The sequence below is a fragment of the Ixodes scapularis genome, unplaced genomic scaffold, assembly GCF_016920785.2.
Source record: "Ixodes scapularis isolate PalLabHiFi unplaced genomic scaffold, ASM1692078v2 PGA_scaffold7__128_contigs__length_106722199, whole genome shotgun sequence".
NCBI classification, from domain to species: domain Eukaryota; kingdom Metazoa; phylum Arthropoda; class Arachnida; order Ixodida; family Ixodidae; genus Ixodes; species Ixodes scapularis.
Window position 1 is genome coordinate 6,132,537 of NW_024609882.1, and position 19,943 is coordinate 6,152,479.

At 47.8% G+C, this 19,943-nt stretch overlaps 1 protein-coding gene across 3 annotated transcripts in view; it reads left to right on the forward strand.

Moving 5' to 3' along the window:
* Positions 1 to 19,943, forward strand: part of LOC115309366 — a 138,268-nt gene that overhangs the window by 110,211 nt on the left and 8,114 nt on the right. For 2 of the 3 annotated variants that reach the window (XM_040500076.2, XM_040207885.3), the window contains exon 2: positions 17,642 to 17,740. In XM_040500076.2, coding sequence (XP_040356010.1) covers positions 17,658 to 17,740 — 83 coding nt within the window. In that variant the 5' untranslated portion in view covers positions 17,642 to 17,657. Of the gene's footprint in view, positions 1 to 17,028; positions 17,741 to 19,943 lie in introns of those variants that run through there. The other variant, XM_029967630.4, reaches the window with a different exon arrangement.

A 19,943-nucleotide genomic window follows, 5' to 3' on the forward strand; every position in this document is an offset into this window, starting at 1 on the left:
TCTCTGAAAACAGCATCTTCCAAAATAAATAAAAATTCGGGAACAACAAAAATGGCATACGAAGCACTCTTGCAATGCTAGCCTATACAACAAGAACACGTCACGTTATATAAATAACGTGACATCGTAACTAAAAAATAAACAAAAAACATCGCGCTTTATAAATATTTTTTTACAGAAGATAGCAAGATCTGTCTACGTTTTAAAGATTCCATGAAGAGTTAAAAGGAATTTTCCACCACGAGAGGGACTCACAGGTGAATTAAAACACAAACCGAAAACCACTAAAGAGCGACATTTGTTTAGGTGACGGTAAGCCAGAGATGGCAAAATTACTTTCAAGAAGTAATTAAATTCCATTACTAATTACTTTTCTGAAAACTGCCAAAATGTAATGAAAATACATTACAAATTACCGCAGACTGAAGGTAATGACATTAAATTACAATTACTTTTTAAAAGTAATTAAATTACTTTGAAATTACTTTGACATTACTTTTGAATACCTTGAGGCAGTAATTCGCGATCATTTTATTTACCATATCCAGAAACAGTGTTTACAAAACAAGCCCTCGTACCAAAACTCAGATATTCCTGTTTACACCGCAACAACCTTATGTGCCTCAGAGTGAACCGTACTCAAACAGTGGTTTTGCTGGCGCCAGGGACTCAAACCGTAACCGTAACCGAAACCGAAAACCGTTTAGGAACGAAATTTTTTCTGTAACCGTAACCGGAACGAAACCGTTATTTGATATTTGTAAAAACCGTAACCGTAACCGGAACCGTAAATTATTCACCGGTAGCCGGTTTTAACCAATATTAACCGAAAAATAAACTATTAGTTTTTCTGAAGTATGACCTGGAGGAGGGATCTTAAATTGTTGTGGCCATTTGACAGAGTTACTGTCAGCGAGTGGTGCATCTGGTTACATATTTCCATTCAATCTGACTTTAGGATTAAGAATACTCAGATTGAATTAGTGGTCGAGCTTATAATTAAAAAAATTCTATATTTCTAAATCTGCCACACTCCTACATCGCTACATGTATTCAGTACGTGTCGCTTTCAGTGTATTAACTAATAAGTTCGAATTCTCAGATGTCCATCCAACTCGGTTCTATCAAAACCACCGATGTTCCTGACATGCAGTAGCCAGTATAAAGAAACGAGGTAAATTGGCCATCATGCAGAGCTGGCGGAAAAGAAAACCTGGGCCCGTTTGCTCGAAGCGCTAACCGCGGCTAAAGTTAGCAGCAGTACCTAGGAGAGGGAGTTTGAAATCACGTGACTGGGGGCTGGGATGCCGGGAAGCATGGCGGCACCCCGGTGCGTGAGCGCCGCTCGCTTTGTAACTAATATGTCGTTGTAGCTGCACTATCGGGCGCGTTAGTCAGCAACGAATGGTGCAGGAGGCTTTCGCTTTGCCTTACCTCGCTTAAATCGCAAAGCACGAGCAATGACTTCGCGGCATTTGTTGCATAGTCTTTCGATTCTGGCCTTTCTAAGCCTAAATGAACGCGATAAGTGTCGGCATGGCAACGTCTTTGGAAAGCGGATTGCCTTGACTCAATCGACCGGATATTAATAGTACAAAAAAGAAGACCAGCGTCCCGCCCCGACAGACCTTTTTCTAAATTACCCAAGCATCGAGAAGAACGCTGGAAGTGTAATTCTATGGTCCGCGCTCGCTGTCCTTCCTCTTATAAAAGATTCGAAGTAAATAATCATTATAAGACTTGGACGAACGCGCGTGCAAGGCAAAATTTGTTTTAGACTTTTTCCTTTAGAACGATAGGCCCGTAGCTCACAAGTTTTGAGCAGCGCTGCAGGCGAGCAAAATAGAATATTTGGCTCGCGTTTCGAACATGCATCAATACGCTTCCCCACTAGAGTTTTTTCTACTCAGTTCCATTCTAAGTTCCAGCGTAGCGGAGGCTACAAGAGCGAGCTGCGAGCTTTCCGCGTCCCTGCCAAGCATGCTCGCTCGTGCAGTGCGAGCATCGTTCAGGATGACGCGCTTTTCCGAGTAGCTTCGGCTTCACTATCACGTAAAGTGAAATATACGTGCTCGCGGAAGCTGTGAAAGAAAGCAAATATGAAAGGAATGTTTAATGGAACGCTGCGGCCGCAAGCAGCATAATTCTGTTCTTTTTTTAACTTTTTTTAGACGTTTTGTTACCGCACATCTACAGATGCTCACAGCGGCTTGTATTCGAACGTGGCACGTGCAAAATCGAACGTTACAGCGCCACACGGATGATGCAGCCAGCAAAACTTGGTCGCGTCTTGCGTAAGTCTTTCGGACGCGCTCGCGCCCCCTGCCCAGAGCAACGGGTATACGTATTACTACTGCATGCATACGCCAGCACGCGCAATGCCTGCAACTACACTCGTAACATGCACCTCGGTGCTTGGGAAATTTGTGTGCTATCAATACGAGGCCGATTGAGTTAAGGCAATCCACTTTCCAAAGACGTTTCCATGCATGCCGACAATTATCGTGTTCATTTAGGCTTAAAAATGGCCAGAATCGAAATACTATCTAAAAATGCGGCGAGGTCATTGCTCATGCTTTGCGATTTAAGTGAGGTAAGGCAAAGCGAACGCCTCCTGCACCATTAGTTACTGACTAACGCGCGCGATATTGCAGCTACAACGACATATTAGTTCCGAAGCGAGCGGCGCTCACTTTGCGGGGCACCGCCATGTTTTCCCGCATCCCTACCGATCCCTGTCACATGATCAGAATCCCTCTCCTAGGTACTGCGGCTAACTTTAGCCGCGGTTAGCGCTTCGAGCAAACGGGCCCTAAAGCCCCTGTATCCTGGGAAAAGTGGCGCCTTCATTGTTGTGGAAACGCGCGAGACACGTTCAGCGCGCCACTTCTGGAAAGGACATGGCGTCTGAAATCTAGCTCAGTGCTGCGCTGTGCCGCCATGACCTTCTCAAGGGATGCACGTTGAACGTGCCTCGTGCATCGACGCACTTTGCGCTACTTTTGAAACATGAAGGTGCTTTAATGGGCCCTGCTGTTCATTAATAATGTTTATGTTGTTCATTTAGTGTGAAACCTGCCGCGAGTGACGATTTTGAAACAACACAGAAAGAAAAAAAAAGTCAGGGGTTTGACATTGGCGTTTTGTATTATATATACAATATATATATATATATATATGCTCGGGCTGAGAGTGGTGGAAGGAGCGAGGAAACGTCAGAGGGGTGTCCGAGTTTTTTTCTTTTCCTTCCCGCGCCGAGACCCTTCTTCAAACCGAGTGGCACCCGCCGCCTAAAGCCCCTTCATGTTTCAAAAGTAGCGCAATGTTCGTCGATGCACAAGGCACGTGCAACGTGCAGCCCTTGGGAAGATCATGGCAGCACAGCGCAACACTTAGCTATTTCAGACGGCATGAATTTCCCAGAAGTAGCGCGTCGCACGTGCCTCGAGCATTTAACAACAATGAACGGCGCCACTTTTCCCAGGATAGAGGGGCTTTACCGTCGCCGGCAGTGCCACGCCTCTCAGCTTCTCAACATGACAAAAGAAAAAGCCAAGGAGAAGGATGCCTCCTCGTCAAACGCGCCACCGCGCCACCCTCGTCCAACAGACATGGGATGCAATTTCTGCCTCCTTCGCCTGAACCTTGGGAGCTGCCCTGCTTCCAATCGTCGATGGCCTGGCCAATCTCGCCCCACACGGCCAGCAGTCTCAACAGTCTCTCTCGCAAAACTGTAAACGCGAGCTATTCGAACGTCGGCACGGTGAGGTCGAACATCCACAGACGCGCCGAGAGATCGCTTCCAGCATCGCCGGAGGCCTCCCCCTGCCACCGCCGGAGGTATGGCTTCTACGAGAATCATTTCTACCAGAGCCACCAGCACGATCCAACTACCTCTGATAGAGCCCCCACCACCCATGCCGGAGCGATGGTCCATCATGCCTACGACATTCTGAGCCACCTCGCCCAGGACACCATAAGTTTCTGCACGAGAGATGTCCATGGGATCAGGCATCTCCCCCGCCATCGGTTCTACTGGGATGACATGCTCCCCGAACACCAGCACCTCATTTTCGATAGACTGGAACTCTTCCACGTCGTCGCGAGAGGGAACTGTAGGACGGCAGTCCTATCCTAGACGTCGAGGATTCGAGTCTGAGGTTTTCAGAGAGCTCCCCGACCAGCTACCCAACCAGCCTCGACGCGGACGCCACACGCCTCGTGCTCCCGCGCACACCAGCTACCGCCCAGACACCAAGTCGAAGAGGCCCCCTAATCGTGAGTCCGGCAGCTACGCTGAGTCTTCGAAACCCACCAGTGCCGTCATCGGCGGCACAGTCGTCTCCTCGACGCTCCTGTGCGTTTTTCCTGTCGAGGACATTCTCGCCCATGCTCTTTGCGAGGCTGGCGTCTCGGCCGACCGTGCCCGAGCTTGATCTTGGATCGAAGAAAACGACCCAATAGATCCCGACTCGACAACCACCGCCACCGAGCGAATCCTGGAGTGGCTCAGCAGGACCGACACTGTCTTTGAGCCCCACGCCGATGACGGCTCCTTCGACACGTACGATGGCAATGAGGAAAACCACACCAACACAAAGGAACACACTACAGACAAACAAAGCGTCGTCGAAGACTCTCAGTCGGACCTGGGTAGCACTGCCTACAAGTCAAAAGCGACGGGACCTACACCGCCAGTCCACTCGACCCAGCAGGCACCTGAAGTCGACTGGGCAGTGTTTAGTGAGGCAAGTAGTTTTCACGGGCCGCCCGACTACGGCGGACTTTCCATTCGCGGCACGAAGGCTTCTTGCCTCACGGCCCGCCCAGCCCAGCTCTCAATTTTATTACTTCATTCCACTTAGCAGTATTTTACTAGTGGATGGCTGTAGTTCTGTTCCTTCCTTCAGTGAAGCGAAGACTCGCCTGCATGTATGAGGTTGAAATCAACTGTAGCGACGAGAAAGTGCGAATGGTTCTTCCAGCATCAAGTGGGAACTTTCTTAGGGTAATTGTTTATAAATGATGCCAAACAACAGAGTAGCGGTGTTTATTTTAATTTTTATTATATAGAACGCGATGATCCCCGAGTACTAGAAGTAACATGTATGCTCGGGCATCAAACTAAATAATGTAAGTAGATGTAGTGAACAAGAGTTGGAGCTAGGAACGTGTGCAACTTCTGACCAATTAGAAGTATTAAAACGTTTCTAGGTTCCTTGTATTTCACGTTATTGGATATCTGAGACTACTTTAAACAGTTTTTTCTAAAATGGCTGTCTAGCATTTCAATTTGACAAATTATTGGAAAAACCGAAATAAACCGGTTTTTATGAACGTGTAACCGGTAACCGAAACCGTAAAAATTAAAACCGTAAAAAACCGAAACTAAACCGTTATCAACAGGAAGTGGTAACCGTAACCGTAACCGAAACGTTATATTTTTCGGTTTGAGTCCCTGGCTGGCGCACCCGACATAAGTGTTAAACATGATAAATAGATTCTTTAGATGCGACTCAGAAAGACAGTCGACTCGCCGGTTTCGCTGTCCATTCAACGGTGAAGGTTCTTACTAAAAGTGTGATCTGTTTCCGTTTTCCTGATTTAGAAGTTGTAGTCCGTGTCAGTTTGTTAAGTCGGGCAACGGCAGCTCGTTCTTACAAGGAGTCGTCACGTGAAACGTTTCCCTTCCGCCTCCTGGACGCAATCTAATTCTATTCTCCCGAGAGCACTGTATTCGGCGATACCTTTCCTTGGCAATGCAGTGGAGAGGAGGAGAGCCCACGCACAGCTTTATTCAGCGCTCAAAATGAGAGAGGGTACGCGTGCCTGTACCCTCCACTGCATTGCCAAGAAAAGTTGACACCGAGTATAGTTGACCTATTCTGGGTCATTCTTTTGAAGGAGCATTTTTCCGAAACACCCGAAGAGTCCAAGCTTTTGGGCATTGTCTTGCTAAGCAGAAGCGTCGCCAGTTGGGGAATGGCGCGAACTTCCTAAATTGTGTACTTTCCCAACAAAGGGTTGCGATATCTGCGTGTAGGCTTATTTCCGAATAAACTTCCTAAGGGAAGGCCGCGAGGGATACCGCGAGCGGCACCTGCTTTGCTCGAGGACGCACGAAACGTTCTGGGAACTTGACAAGGCATTTGGAATTAACAATTTATTCCGGTCGTTTGTTGTTCACAGTGGTCAAAGCTTACTGTTTGACCTCGCTTGACGAAAGTACAAGGCTGGGGATCTGTTTGTCCTGTCCTCTCAGGTTTCAAACTATGTTTAACTCACTGGTGATGTGCCCGTCGCCTTGTAGCCTATGAGCCGTTCATCCCTAAGCTGGTGCACTGTCAGCTTAGAGATGAACGGTGGAAGCTACGTGTTTGTTGGAGCAGTCACACGTCTATCGTTCTCCATGTAACCACGCTCTCGTTCATACCCACGCGCAGAGAAAGAGACGGGACACGTGATTAAAGGAAGGTGTTTGATTGGTTCTGGTTAGCGTGCAGCTCCCACAGCACTGCCAGCTTAGGGATGAACAAAGTATAGTATCGTCGTGATGACGCGACGCCGTGAATCTGTCGTGCCTGGAGTTCGTAAGCCGTTGCCTTCCAGCGATGTCTACACGTAATCTTTCCTCCTTCGCCTTTCCAGCCCTCCTTTGTGCGTCTGTCCAGTTCTTCGTACAAGGCTTTGCGCTCAGGTGGCCGTCGTTTATTTCCTCTGATGCTCTTTCGCAACATTTCACCATACGAAGTAATTTTTCTCTTCTTTCTTAATGCTTGTAAACTAATTTTCTAATTTAGGACAAAAGTAATTTCAAAAGTAATGAGTAATTTTTTCTAAAATTACTGCCTGAAAGTAATTCATTACATTACTAAATTACTAGCCTAGAGAAGTAATTCATTACATTACTCATTACTCAAAAAAATTTAATTACTGTAATTCTATTACAGTAATGTCATTACTGCAATCTCTGACGGCAGTAATGACATTACTCGCGTAGTGGCTCTCGCACTACGCATTACTACGCGAGTGCAAGCACTCGCGAAGTGGCTTGTGTCCAACCACTGCGGTGATCAGAATAGCCGAACTTTTAGAATGCCTGGAGCTTATCACACGTTTTCTACTATGCCGACCCCAGCGCGTGACTATGATTAACGTTGGCGGCATAGAATAGACCGATCTCACTAAACGTTCGGCGCATGCGTGACGCCGCCATAACTTTAGTCCTCAGGAGGCAGACGGCCGTGCACGCGAGGGCTCGTGCCTTCTCGTGCTGTACACGCGCAGTGCTCCAGCGAGGTTATCGCATGTGCAAAAAGACTAAAGTTTCTTCGATGCATTGCGGCAGCGGTGGCGTAGTCAAACTGGCTGATGAGAGCGTAGAACGTGAATGACGCGCTTGGACGTCGTGGCATGCATCGTGTAAACTTCCAATCACTTACAGTACGCATCGACCATGACTCCGCAGATGCGAATACGTTTCGCCACCCACCGACTGAATAGAGGATCGTTTTCAGTTACTGCTCATGATGGCGCTGGACTCGAGGAAGACTTAGAGTCGTTCCGCAAAGTTAGCCCAGGTGTCAACACCTTTGTCAAAAGCGGTAAGTGCTCGAAACGTCGACAACGACGGTAGTGACGTGTTTTGCTTGACACTGGACACTTACCATTCGCTGAGAAGAAACTTGCTTGTTCGTCTACCACGAGTCGTCCGATATCAGGTCATCACCGCAACTCCATCTCCCGACAAAACAGGTCTTCATTGTCCACATGTCCATAGCTAGCAATCATATGAACTTATAAATTCCAGAACGCTCATCACTAGCCGTCGCTAAACGCCACTCAATCATAGCGTCTTCATTGCAAATAAACGTCTTCCCATTTATACTGATGCTTTTCATCATATTCCTCCTAAGCTGTACTTACAACATAATGTGCGTCGGTACTTCCGAATATAATGCAATGGCCGTTTGTTCTCTGGGAACCTATAATGTAACAATTTTTACAACATCTTCCGGATCCCGTGAAACACAATATTTCGGTACGTCATCTTTCAGTCTCATTATAATAGTGAGGTAAGTACCGTAAATCGCGAAGCAGTTTACTTTACGTCCGCTTCCACTGGTGTCTTGGAAGATTGAGTCTACTGAGCGTGCATTCCTGCAGAAGAATTTTTCATTGACAGATTATTGACACGTCAATCAACAATTGATTATTTCATGTTAAGATATATTCCGAAAGCCCGTGGCAACCACCGAACCGCATGTCCCTATATCAGCCTGACATTCTCGCATACATGAGTTTGCTGTGCCACTGCCAGCGGCGCGAGCAAGGCCACGAGGGGAACGTGATGGTACTCGAGCCATCCTACCGTGAACCAATATTTCGGCCACCCCACGGGTGCGTGTCGCCATCTATTGATTGAACTAACGCCTTGTTCAAGATGGCTGACGTGGGACCGCAGCCTTAACGTGCACCACGCAGTAGTAACGCACGCCGGTACGATGCTCATCCAGATCGAAACTGGCAGGGGTGGGGATTGAGCCCAGGATTGCTGGGTCAGGCAGGCTTCAGGCAGGCAGGACTGGCAGGCTTGCTTTCAACAGTCTAAGCTAAGATGCTGATTCTACCATGCCGGCCCTGGAGTGGCGTTTATACTCAATGGTTCATACCAGTCAATTTCGAACTGATTTTATTAAAGTAGACAGTGATCTGTTACGCCGAATGGATTTTAAATAATAATTAAGTGCCAGGAAATAAACCAATAACCAAGGGCCCTGAAGATCACGTCCTCGTGGAGTAAGCGAAGGCGGCAGAAGACAATGCCAACACTTGGCTATTGCTTTAACGCCTCCCCCTTCCCTCAGTTTCTTGGCGCATAGGCCTGTGGATTTCAAGTTTTGAGCCGCACCTCTGACAAGCAGAATAGGATATTTTTAGATCGAGTTTCTTCTGCGCGACATTATGCTCCTCCACGTTGCTCACGGACGCTAGAAAAACAAAAAAAAACAAAAAAGCAACTGAAAGGAACGCATTTTAGGCGTTTTCCCAAAACCCTGAGGCCGCAAATATTATTTTTTTTTTATTTATTGATTTTTTTTTCGGGTACTCTCTTGGTGCGCATAGACAGACACTGACAGACGCTTGTATTCGAACCTGCCCGGTGCATTATCTTAAAGTTCCTGCAGGGGATTTTCATTATCTGACGCTACAGCTTCGCCTTTGCTGTCAAGTCTCGCAGGCGGCGCCGCTAGTATGACAATGTCGCGTCTTGAGGACGCGCTTGCGTCCCCTTGGCCCAAAAAAACAAGCCCATGAGGGGGTCCTTCGACCGTGTGTCGCAAAATGCTTTAGCTGTTGGAATATTTAGGGTGTCTGAAATGCCGAGGCTCAATCTAAAATGGGTCGAAAAAATCGGCTCCCGCACGTAGCAATCTAAATTTTCCGTCAAAGGCATATTTCACTGGTGGTTTATACCTTGTAAAATTACAAGGCGTAGCTCCCTTTCTGTAAAAACAAATAGGGCCAAAACACTTGCTAGGATCAACAGCGGATGGTGACGCAGACGACCGAGTCGAGTGGCGGGGCGCGTTTGGGGCTCGTTAATATATGTCGCTACCCTTTAAAAATATCTAGACTGCCTGCGACGACCGCGGTCTATTAAAATGAACGTAATATGCTCCTTTGGTTTAAAAAAAAATACGGGGGATGATAGCAAAACTCGATGTAACAAAAGAAAACGCAGCTTCATAACGACGGCGCTCTTGCTGCTGACGGATTTCGTCTGCGTGTCGTCTGCTTTCTTTCGCTGGTGGGATACGCCTTCCGGCGCTGCTCCTGAGATTGCACCATCTACCAATACGTGCGCCAAACGCGTTCCGCCACTCGACTCCGTCGTCTGCATCGCCGTCCGCCGTTGATTCTGGCAAGATTTTTGGCTTTCATTTGTACAAAAAAGGAGCTATGCCTCGCAAGTTCGCAAGGTAAAGCCCTCCTGTAAAATACACCTTTGACGAAAAGTTGAGATTTATATGTGCAGGCGCTGATTTTTGCGGCCCATTTTAGATTGAGCGTGAGTATTTGAAACACCCTATACTTCGAAAGAGGGGGGGGGGGGGGGGGGGGGGAGCGTTGGAGTAATACTACATAAACAATAAGACTTGCGTATGACGTCATCGTTAGTAGATCCCCGACCCGCCCCAAGCGGCAAGCAGCTCAAGCTCGACGAGAGAGACACCGCAAAGCGGCAGACGTGTCCGTCTTGGCGTCGCCGCCTGCTAGCGTCGCGCTCGGTGTGAGACGCTGCACGAAGCGTTGGCGGCGATGCTGACGCCAGCTAGGAGACGCTGCGTGGAAGCTGCATTCCTCGTTTTTTTAGGTAGTATTGACTGGAGCCGTCGGAGATGAAGGGCGGGAGGGTCGACTTGCGAGGCTGTGCTTTGCCATAGCCTCCTATATTCTGACAAAGCCTGGCAGATCGCCACGAGAAGTGGCCGCCGAAATCGAAAAGGTGGAGCGGCAGACAACGGATGAGAGGAGAGCCACGTGACTGGCGCCCCGCTGCGGCGAGACTCCGAAACACACTTCTCCTGAGCGAACGAGTGTGTTTCGGGTCCTCGCCGCTTCAAAAGCTTTGCGCTGACGTCCAGGTTCCCCGAGAAATCGCTCTTTGATGCTCTGTGCTACCAGATCCTCGCGCTCCAGATCTGCTACCGGGCACTCTATGGCTCCGTCTACGAACTGCCAGACTTCGATTAGTATAGAGGAGGTAATGATTTTGCGCTCGGGACGGTTCCTTTGTCCCCGCTACCGCCCATCTCTTGCGTTTGAGCGCATACGTGTAGAAAGGGCGGCGTGAGTCCACGTGCTCTTCGAACGCTAATCTTCGTGAAAGTTGAAGAGGCTGCCTGTCCGATTATCTTGAACAGGATTCAGGGGGTCATTCCAGACCCCATGTGCGTTTACGAGCTGTTGAGCAATTTTTCTCGGGGAACAAAGAAAACAAAAACCTCCTCAGAAATTTTGTTAAAGACCTCTCTAAATCCCTCACCAGCCAACCGAGAAGTGGAGAAATCGGCTAACGAGAAAAGTGTCGAAGTAAGAGCATGTAAGCTAATTAGGCTTAGGTTGACTCATTAATTAAGCAAATCTCTCTGGGGATATCGAAACGCGGGGAGCCGCACTCGTGTTTGCTGTTGTCGTTGCCTACGCGAACTCACCAACAACGCATGCGCTTTCGAAGGAGCGGAAAGATTAAGGAAGGGGGAAGAAAAATGGAAAGGTCGGCTGAGATCCGTTAGTTTTTGCCCCCCGTTAGGCTTAAGGACTGATGATACAGTTTCAGGGGGTCTCGGGTATAATTCATCTTTTTGTGCTTTATTTTTCTTTTTGAAAAAAAAAACTATATATATATATATACACAAAAGAATAGGTGAAAAAAAAAAAAAGCAAGTTTTATGTTATCATCCTTTCATATGTTTGTCGCTTTTTACATTCCTGAATTTAGCTGTAACGTTAAGCCTAACGTGGAGGGCAAGATGCAACGCTGATGACGGCCTCAGCGGCCCCTGCTTTCTGTTTTGTTTTTCTCGATGTATTGTATATTTGTTTATCGGGGGAAAAAGTACGAAAGAGACGAAAACAAAGGGGGGGATACTCTATTACATTCTTTTGTTTTGAATGACCTATTGTCGCTTCAGTTTTTATCACGGTTAGCTCAATGCCCCTAGTATGTATGCGACGAGCGGAGGCGCTCCCTTTCCAGCGCGTCTCTGAGTTTCGGAGGCTTAGGAAGATCGTTGCGGGCCTCGCGTCGTTCGTAATTAGAGATTCCTTCCTCCGCGGAATAGCTTGTTGCGCCAGACACGTTTTGATGAGAGGCCATGTTTTTCACGGGGCTAAAACTTCTTAATTGGCGGGAAGAATGAATAGGGAAGAGGGGGGAGGGGGATTTTGCGCCATTGTTCGCCTAGAACTTGCGTTTTCGTGCTTTTATGTCCGGCAAACGACGCACTGGAGGTTTCCCCACAAGGCTGTGATTCGAATTTGAATTGAGGGTCTTGTCGCCGCGGTCGTGAGGCGTCCTACGCGCGTGTGTTTCTCGGCACATCCAGTATTCGGATAGGAGCTAAGGGAGAGGAGGAGATGAAAGGGCGCGGGAATATAACGAGCTCTGGTTGCCTTTGTCTCCCCTCAATGTTCGAACGCGAACATTGAAGGCCAGACACCGGCATTCGCCGTTCCAACGCACACGAAGGGTGCACTTTTCGTGCGCGTTGGAACAACGTACGTCGGTGTTTGACGTTCAACGTTCGCGTTCGAACACTTTATTTTTTTTTCACTGGATCTTGGTTTAGTGATTTTACTTCCGGCAAGCCATTCGCAGCGAAGAAGCCGCTACTGCGCCTGCGCGCCGATGGCCTTGATTCCGGGTATTGTAGCGGGTTCTGGAGAGCTTTGCAGGGCGGTGAAAACCGTCTACGGAAACTCCCTATTATCTGTCGTTCTGCGTTCTCCCTTTTTGCGAGAAATTCCCCTTCCCGTAATCCCTTTCCGTAGCCCTTTTTTCACTGCCGTGCTTTGCAATGAATACCGGCCTACTTGCCTCTCCGCTGTAGACGAGCTATTCGACAAGTGCGGAGCGACCGCTAACCAGGCGCCTTCGCGCGCGACCGAGTTACTTTTTACGAGGAAAACGAATAACTTATTAATCGTTACATTTTGATGAAGTAACGAGAAATTGTATTTCGTTACTTCTGGACGAGAACGTGTGCGACACGGACACCCAAAATAGATCTCACTCATGCTCGCGCCTGCAACTTGCACGACGAGAAAACGTTCGATAGACCATAAAAATATGTCCACAAAGTATTTCAGTATAGTTTCACTTATCACTGAAGGAACGCGCTAAAACGCGAGGAATTATTAGGCAGGTTTCGTATACCGCGTTTCCCCCTCCGCTGAGCCCTCCGCAACGAAGAAGCCGCTACTGCGCCTGCGCGCCGATAGCCTTGACTGTAGAGTACGGGTGTCGTAGGGGGTTGAGGAGAGCCGTTGCGGGACGGCAAAAACAATCTACGAAAACTCCCTAATAACGCGTACACGTATGATCGTATGGTAGTGGTTGCACGAGCGCACGCTGCTACGATGGCCGACTTTGCGCGATGTCTCAGTACCCAGGTTGCGCTTGCGGTAAAAAGCCACGCAGAGTTCGGACAGATTTTCTAAATAAATGTGACATCCTTCGGCAGGGTCGCCGTGGCAAAGACCGGCGTCACTTTGGACACCAAGAAACAACAGAAGACTGCTCGGAGACGCATCAAGCGCACAATGTTAACGACCTTGTTTTGATTGTTTTGATGCTTCAGCGTCATTCTCAGGCCACTACGTAAAATGTTCGCCAATAGGGGCTTTTGGCAAACCGTTAAACAAGCATGCTTCAAAGTCTCCGTTTGCGCGGTACGCGGAACACGGAAACGGTTTGCTAAAAGTCCCTACTAAGTGGGTAGGCTGCCGGGTTTCCGGAAATACTGTTTTCTTTTGCTCGAGCATTTTCGAACACATAAAATATTATCGACAAAAGCAGACGCATTCGCCTTACTTACAGCGTTCGTCGATAGGCTGTTCTATTTGTCGATACGTTGACAGAAGAAATCATCCCCGAATGAATCTGCGTTAGAGTGATCATGGGTGATGTATTTGTTGCGTTTAGTTCTAGCCTCGTTATCGGAGCTTGCCTGGGTACGAGGCATATTTCAGTGTGTCAGTAAGACGATGGCCGAGTAGAGAGTAGAAAAATAATTTCATCTGAGTTAACACCATTCAAGCAGCTCTAGGAAGGAGGCCTGCAGCCAAATTCAGACTTTACAGTTCTCCTCATGTCCTTCACTGCAGAAAATAGGCGGTTAAAAGAAAAGAACTGTCGCTAGTGGGTTTTTTTTTTTTTTTTGGTACATCTGGTCGGATATTATGCACAGGGGCACGTCCGCTTGCGAGAAGAACACACGATACCTTTGACTAATACCGAAAAGCAAAGTTCACATGATCAAATAATTAACTGAGTTAATAACACACCCAATATAAAGTATACACAAGCATTTACGATATTTCAGAAAGAATGCGGATCACTGTTGGTAGGCAGCGATAACAATTTTCAATGAAATGCAGTGAAAAAAAAAAATAACGTATGACTTTTTTATTGTTTTTTTTTATGCTTTTAGATGTTTTAGGTTATCTGTTTACGTCCATATATTCGATCATTCCTGTATATGGTGTGTTTTATATTATTAGTTTCCTCGTTATATTTTATATTGCTACGTTATCGGGAGGGTGCCGATTGCTAGGTTTAAGTTTGGAATTTTCAGCTGAATGCATATTTTTTTTCTGCCCATATATGCGAGTATTTCTGCGCACTGTAAGGGACCAGTACCGAGCTTCTTGGCCTTTTTTACTGGCCCCTCTTCGGACCTTGCCCAAAAACAAACAAACAAACAATCAAAACTAAATGTTCACGGTGCCGGTAGGGCAATCGGCGAGTCTCGTTTCATCATCCCCAAAGCCTAAATTCTTCCTCTGACGACTAAGAGAAGAGAACGAGAGAGAGAGAGAGAGAGAGAGTAGTTGACCACATGACGCAAGAGCAGACACGAGTTGCCCGTCGCTAACTCGCACCTGCTCACACCGGACACACTTTTTTTTTTTTTTCAAAAACCGTCTTTCCTGCAAAAATATTTCCCGTGCTAGTTTATTTTCTTCTTTTTCTTTTTAGGGGGTGATTACTTTTTTTATGTTTGTGTTTTCTTCTGGAAGTGGCGGTAAGAAAAAAGGCAGCTTCCCCGACGAGGAAGGGAGGGGCGCAAGAAGAACTTCAAAGCGGGGTCGTGCAGGCTAGAGATGCCCAAGGTGGGCATCGAGGGGGCCTCAGGAAGCCAAGTTATTGTTGGCAGTACAATCAAGGGGGAGAAGGGGGGGGGGGGGGGGGGGGAGGGGGGGGGGGGGGAGCGGGGGGTCACCCAACGGTCACCCGACGGCACTCGGGTATTTGAGGGGTCGGGGGCCTAGAAAGGTTGCGCACCCCTGGCGTACCTAGTCTAGGCTTCCAGGAGCATTACGCGGCGGAGGTTGGATGGAGTAGACGCAGCTCCACGAGGGCGGGTTTGAGTGCCATTTTTTTTTTCCTCTTTGTTTTTTGGGAGTAGGGCCTTGAATCTTCATAAAGGGAGCTTAGAGCTGTTTTCATAAGGGGCTTCGAAGTGTTCTAATTAACATCCGTCGTTGTCCTCTCACTTTGTATCCGACGTCTCCGGTTTTAACTCTATGTTTTAATCATGTTAAACTATGGAGGTTTCCAATTAATTACGAGAGACTTCCTGCCGTAAAAAAAATGAGTCGAGATAAAATATGCCTTCATTTTTTACGAGTCTATTTACGAGTACTACGTATACAATCACACGAAAAAAGAAAAGAAAAAAGAAAACCGCACATAGCGGTAACACAAGTAAAAAAGAAGGAAAACAGAAACGGCAAAACGTGCGGACAGCAAAAGGGCGGAAGCGGTGTCACGCCTTTTGTGTTATTGCAAGTACGAGGTGCGTACGACTGTGCTCGTGTATATGACCGACTATACACTATATATAACGTTCGTCTGACCTATTACTGTGGCTCCACAACCATTTTGTTTTTGTTTCACACTTGTTCAGGGTCACTTCATGCGCGCCGCTACGCAGAGGCACCGTCGAGCGCTGCGTGTCCACATGATGCGTGGCGCAGGTTCAACGAAACATAAAACTGGCAAAAACTTCAGCAATCCAGCTTGGCACGTTCCACCTTAAGCCAACGACGCCGTCAAGTTGACCGAGCTTCGATTTGAATTCGGTTGATCACCAAATTCGTTAATCACGCGAGCTGTGTCAAGTCACAGAAACCTTCGTTCCTTTTACATTAGCGTGGACTATGAGAGCGCGAGGTCATGGTATGGGATCAAGTTGAGGTTGCGTAACCGCTCGTGCAAAGGGGGCTCTTTCTCCCCCGTAGGGAGTACTCACCGGAGGCCATAGCTGTCTGCGCGACTGCTGAGCGCGTGCCGAAGGCGAGCTTCCACAGTTCTTTTGCAGCGTGCATTCCGCACCATCAAGAGTGCCGGTCTTAGCAGCCTACAAATGTGAGCTCTTTCTGAGCATGCGCTCTAAGCATTGCCCTCGAATATGGCGTCCAATGACCGTTTTTTCGTGGTAGCAGTTATGTTGAATCCTGACGTAGCTGAGTTGGGTCAAAATAGCAAATCATTGTTTTTGCTGAATTGAAGGTGCTAGAATTCAAGGGGGGTCGCGCCAATAGTTCTACTTTTTTCTTGGTGATACTTTTATATTGCAGTTGCGCCTAAACTAGTTACTTTATTTTTTGTCGCCCAACCTGTCACATTTCAGCAGGGCGACCGTCAGACGAAAACGGTCTCACAGACAGTCTAAGAAACGCGGGGCGGGGCGAGCATCTCATTATCGCTCAACAGCCAATGAAATTGCGCCAATGAGAATGCCGGAGAATAAATCAGGAAGCAAGAAGCGTGATTATTATAACCCCCGTTATTCTTAAACTGTCAGTGGCTGCTCTATGCGAGCATGTGCTGATCGTAGCACGATTTATCCGTAGTCTGGTCGCATCGGTCTGGGCTGGAACCGCACCCTCTGCCGGTTGCGGTGAACATCGCATCCTGCCGGCCTGCGGTCGTGCACAATCACCAGTGCGCGACGCCGCTCACAGGCTCTGGCTTAGCGGTCGGACTGCGCTCGCCAAACTGCTTACGTACACCGGAGACGCCGGATAGCTTCCCACTGCCCAAGACCTGCGTGCCACGAGTCTGACTCTTCTCTTTCTGTTCTGCCTCTTCTCAGCTTCATTCGAAAAAAACCGCACCCGAGCGCCTTCCCCAATATTCCCGCGATACGCAGTACGGACTCACCTGTCGGGAAAGGGGGGTTATAAATCTGCGGCTACACGACGTAGCACCTAGTTTCGGAGTCCCATAGTTGCGCGGGCTAATGAGTTTGCGATAATCGTGCAGAATGAAGCCCCCGCAAATCGAAACCTTCGGGAATCAGAAGCGGGCGTCCATCAACGCAACCTCCGCTCGCACGTCTTCGAAGCAGCCAGAGCTTGACGGCGAAAGATCCAAGGCAGACCCGCGCACACATTAGCTCGATTGAACGCCTCTCAAAGGCAGACGTAGCTGGCTTTCTAGACTGCCACACGACGCCTGCACTTCCCTCATTAGGATAGACACCTCCGCAGGTTTGTGATTTGAACCAGTCGCCAAGCTCCACCAGTCTTCGAAACCACCCATAGCTCCTCTTGAAAACGGGGGAGAACCCAAGAGAGAGAGAGAGAGAGAGAACCACGTATTTCAGCTTCGGTCACACGAATCTCAACGACTCTCACCTAGTCCTCAGATATAAATGACAGGTGTGTCCTGGGTATCATCGTTGCTGAACGGTGATTGGTCTACGTGCCCGTGACGTGTCCATGACGTAGCCGCGTTGGGTGTGGGTTGCAGTGCGAGCGGGTGTTTCGGGGCGGAGCTTGCCTCGAGCGCGGTATAAGAAAGGAGACTTCCGTGCTTCCAACCAATGGTGCGTTCGCATTGCAGGCGGCACAGAGAAGCCATGTCGACCAAGCTTGCGTTCCTGGTGATATTCTGCGCGGTGGTGTTGCTGCCAGCCATCGTCCAGTGCAGGTCCCTCTACAAGTGAGTGGGATACCGATTTTCTATACCGCGCACTTTCAATTCGCTTCTGTACTTGCTCCGAACTCGCTCGGCGGAACTATGCCAAGATCATCTGGTGGGCCATACGGTTAAACGTATGAAGATATTCAAGAAAAAGTGCGCCAACGTATTGCGGTCAGCGAAGACGAGTGCGTGGATTATGCGTTGTCTATTGTGTGGGCCCTCAATCTGACGTCCCTGGTGCCAGTGTTACTATTAACACCCTCTACATAAGAAAGCCCTAGTGCTGAATTTACCTGCGTCATCAAAAAAGGCCCCCGTAAGGTGCAGATTGGACATGACGGTGACGTCATCGTTCGGCTGGGACTCGGGTTCTCACTGATCAGAGCTGGCAGTAATGCAATTACTGTAATGAAATTACAGTAATTTAATTACTTGTTCCAGTAATTAGTAATGTAATTCATTACTTTTTGTAGCGGGTAATTTAGTAATGTAATGAATTACTCCAGCGACGGTAATTGTAATTAAATTACCTAATTACTTTTTCGCACCAGGCATATTTTTTTGTGTCCACAATACACAAGAGCGCTTTTCTTTTTATTTTACTTTTTCTTCTTCCTCTACACCTTTCCAAAAAACGCTCTTTGGCCGCCGCTATGTTGCTTATGCTAATGCGGCTGGTGCGACTCTCGCGCCCGCTATCAGCTAGACATTTTCTGCCACTCTCTTGAATGTCAAAACCCGCTCAGTGCGATTCTCTACCTATGTTTTGCGGTTTTGCATTCGACGTTTTCTGGCCCCTCTTGAAAGTTTCCGCTTACTTTTTCTGATGTATACTGCGTACCCTCTCTGTGTTATCTTCCACTGTGAGAAATAGGGCTGGTAAGTGCCTTCCATTCGAGCTTTTCTGCTCGACATTCACGGGAAACGAAGGAGCGGAAGTAGGTCGAACTAAGGCCTCTGGTGGAACGGCCCTCGACGCGATTTTGTGAACAATGACAAGTGTTCTCCCCCTCCCAGAGATTATCCGCGTAGGGCCCTCAGTCATCTCCAAAAATAGTTGTCCGGGTTGGGGTGGGAAACGGATCAGTCGCGTGCGTTCCTCTGTCCATCGGTAAACATGCAACAGAGAGTTCTAGCTGTGTGCCATGAACTGTGTAAATAATGTAAATAAAGTTATCAGTAAAAGGAAGTTATCAATAGCTCCTTTATATTCAAAAGTATACAAAAGTAATGCGAAAGTAATGTCATTACTTTTAAAAGTAATTTGTAATGGTAATTAATTACTTTCTGGCTGTGGTAATTTGTAATGTAATTTAATTACATTTCAGAAATTTTCAGCAAAGTAATTAGTAATGTAATTTAATTACAAAATATGAGTAATTTGGCCAGCTCTGTTACTGATAGGACACGAGTGGCAGCCGAACGCTGACGCGACACTCGGGTCCAATCGGTACCCGGTGGCCTTTTGCAGGTGACGCAAGAGAGCACTTCGGCTTTTTTGCCTCGTAGGTGTTACTGTAAACAGGGAAGCTCCTCTTTTTAAATTTAGGAGAGCGAACGCTGGAGAGGAGGTCGCCTCACCTCCAGCGTTACTCTGCTGAAGTGAAAAAAGGAGAGGAGCTTCCCCTGAACCCTTTACCTATTGTGCAACTCCCGCGAAGAACCCCCCCATTTTCAGCCCGTCTCCCGGCGTTTCAAGCGCCATCTAAATTATCGTTTCAAGGCTGTGTTCCATGGAGTACGGTGAAACACCGTCTAGACGCTGTGTTTCAAAACATATGTATTCTACAGAATATACCCTGCAATTACCCCAAAACGGTGGCGCGCTGAACGACGAAAGACGGGCCGTGGGAAGAAAGGGGGAGGGGGTTATTTCTCGTGGAAGCACTGTCTATGGGAAGTTCCGTAACTGAACTAATCTATTAAAAAAAGTAAGAAAAAAAAAATAATGTAGTCCGGTGCTGCTTCGTTACGTCATTTGGGACGTCAGCACTCTGGAGCCTTCATCCTTTCACGAAACCGTCGACGGCAGACACCTATTTGAAGGCGTCTGAAAGCGCGTAAAATGAAAAAAAAAAAGCAAAAGAAAAAACAACGTTATGTACTTTTTCCGGTTCCGAGCTTGAAAGGGAGGCACTGCTTTCATTGGACTGCCTCAGCTGTTTTTCTAAAGTTGAGATTCTGTACCACAGGCGCCCGAGTTAACCGGATTAGCGCGTAT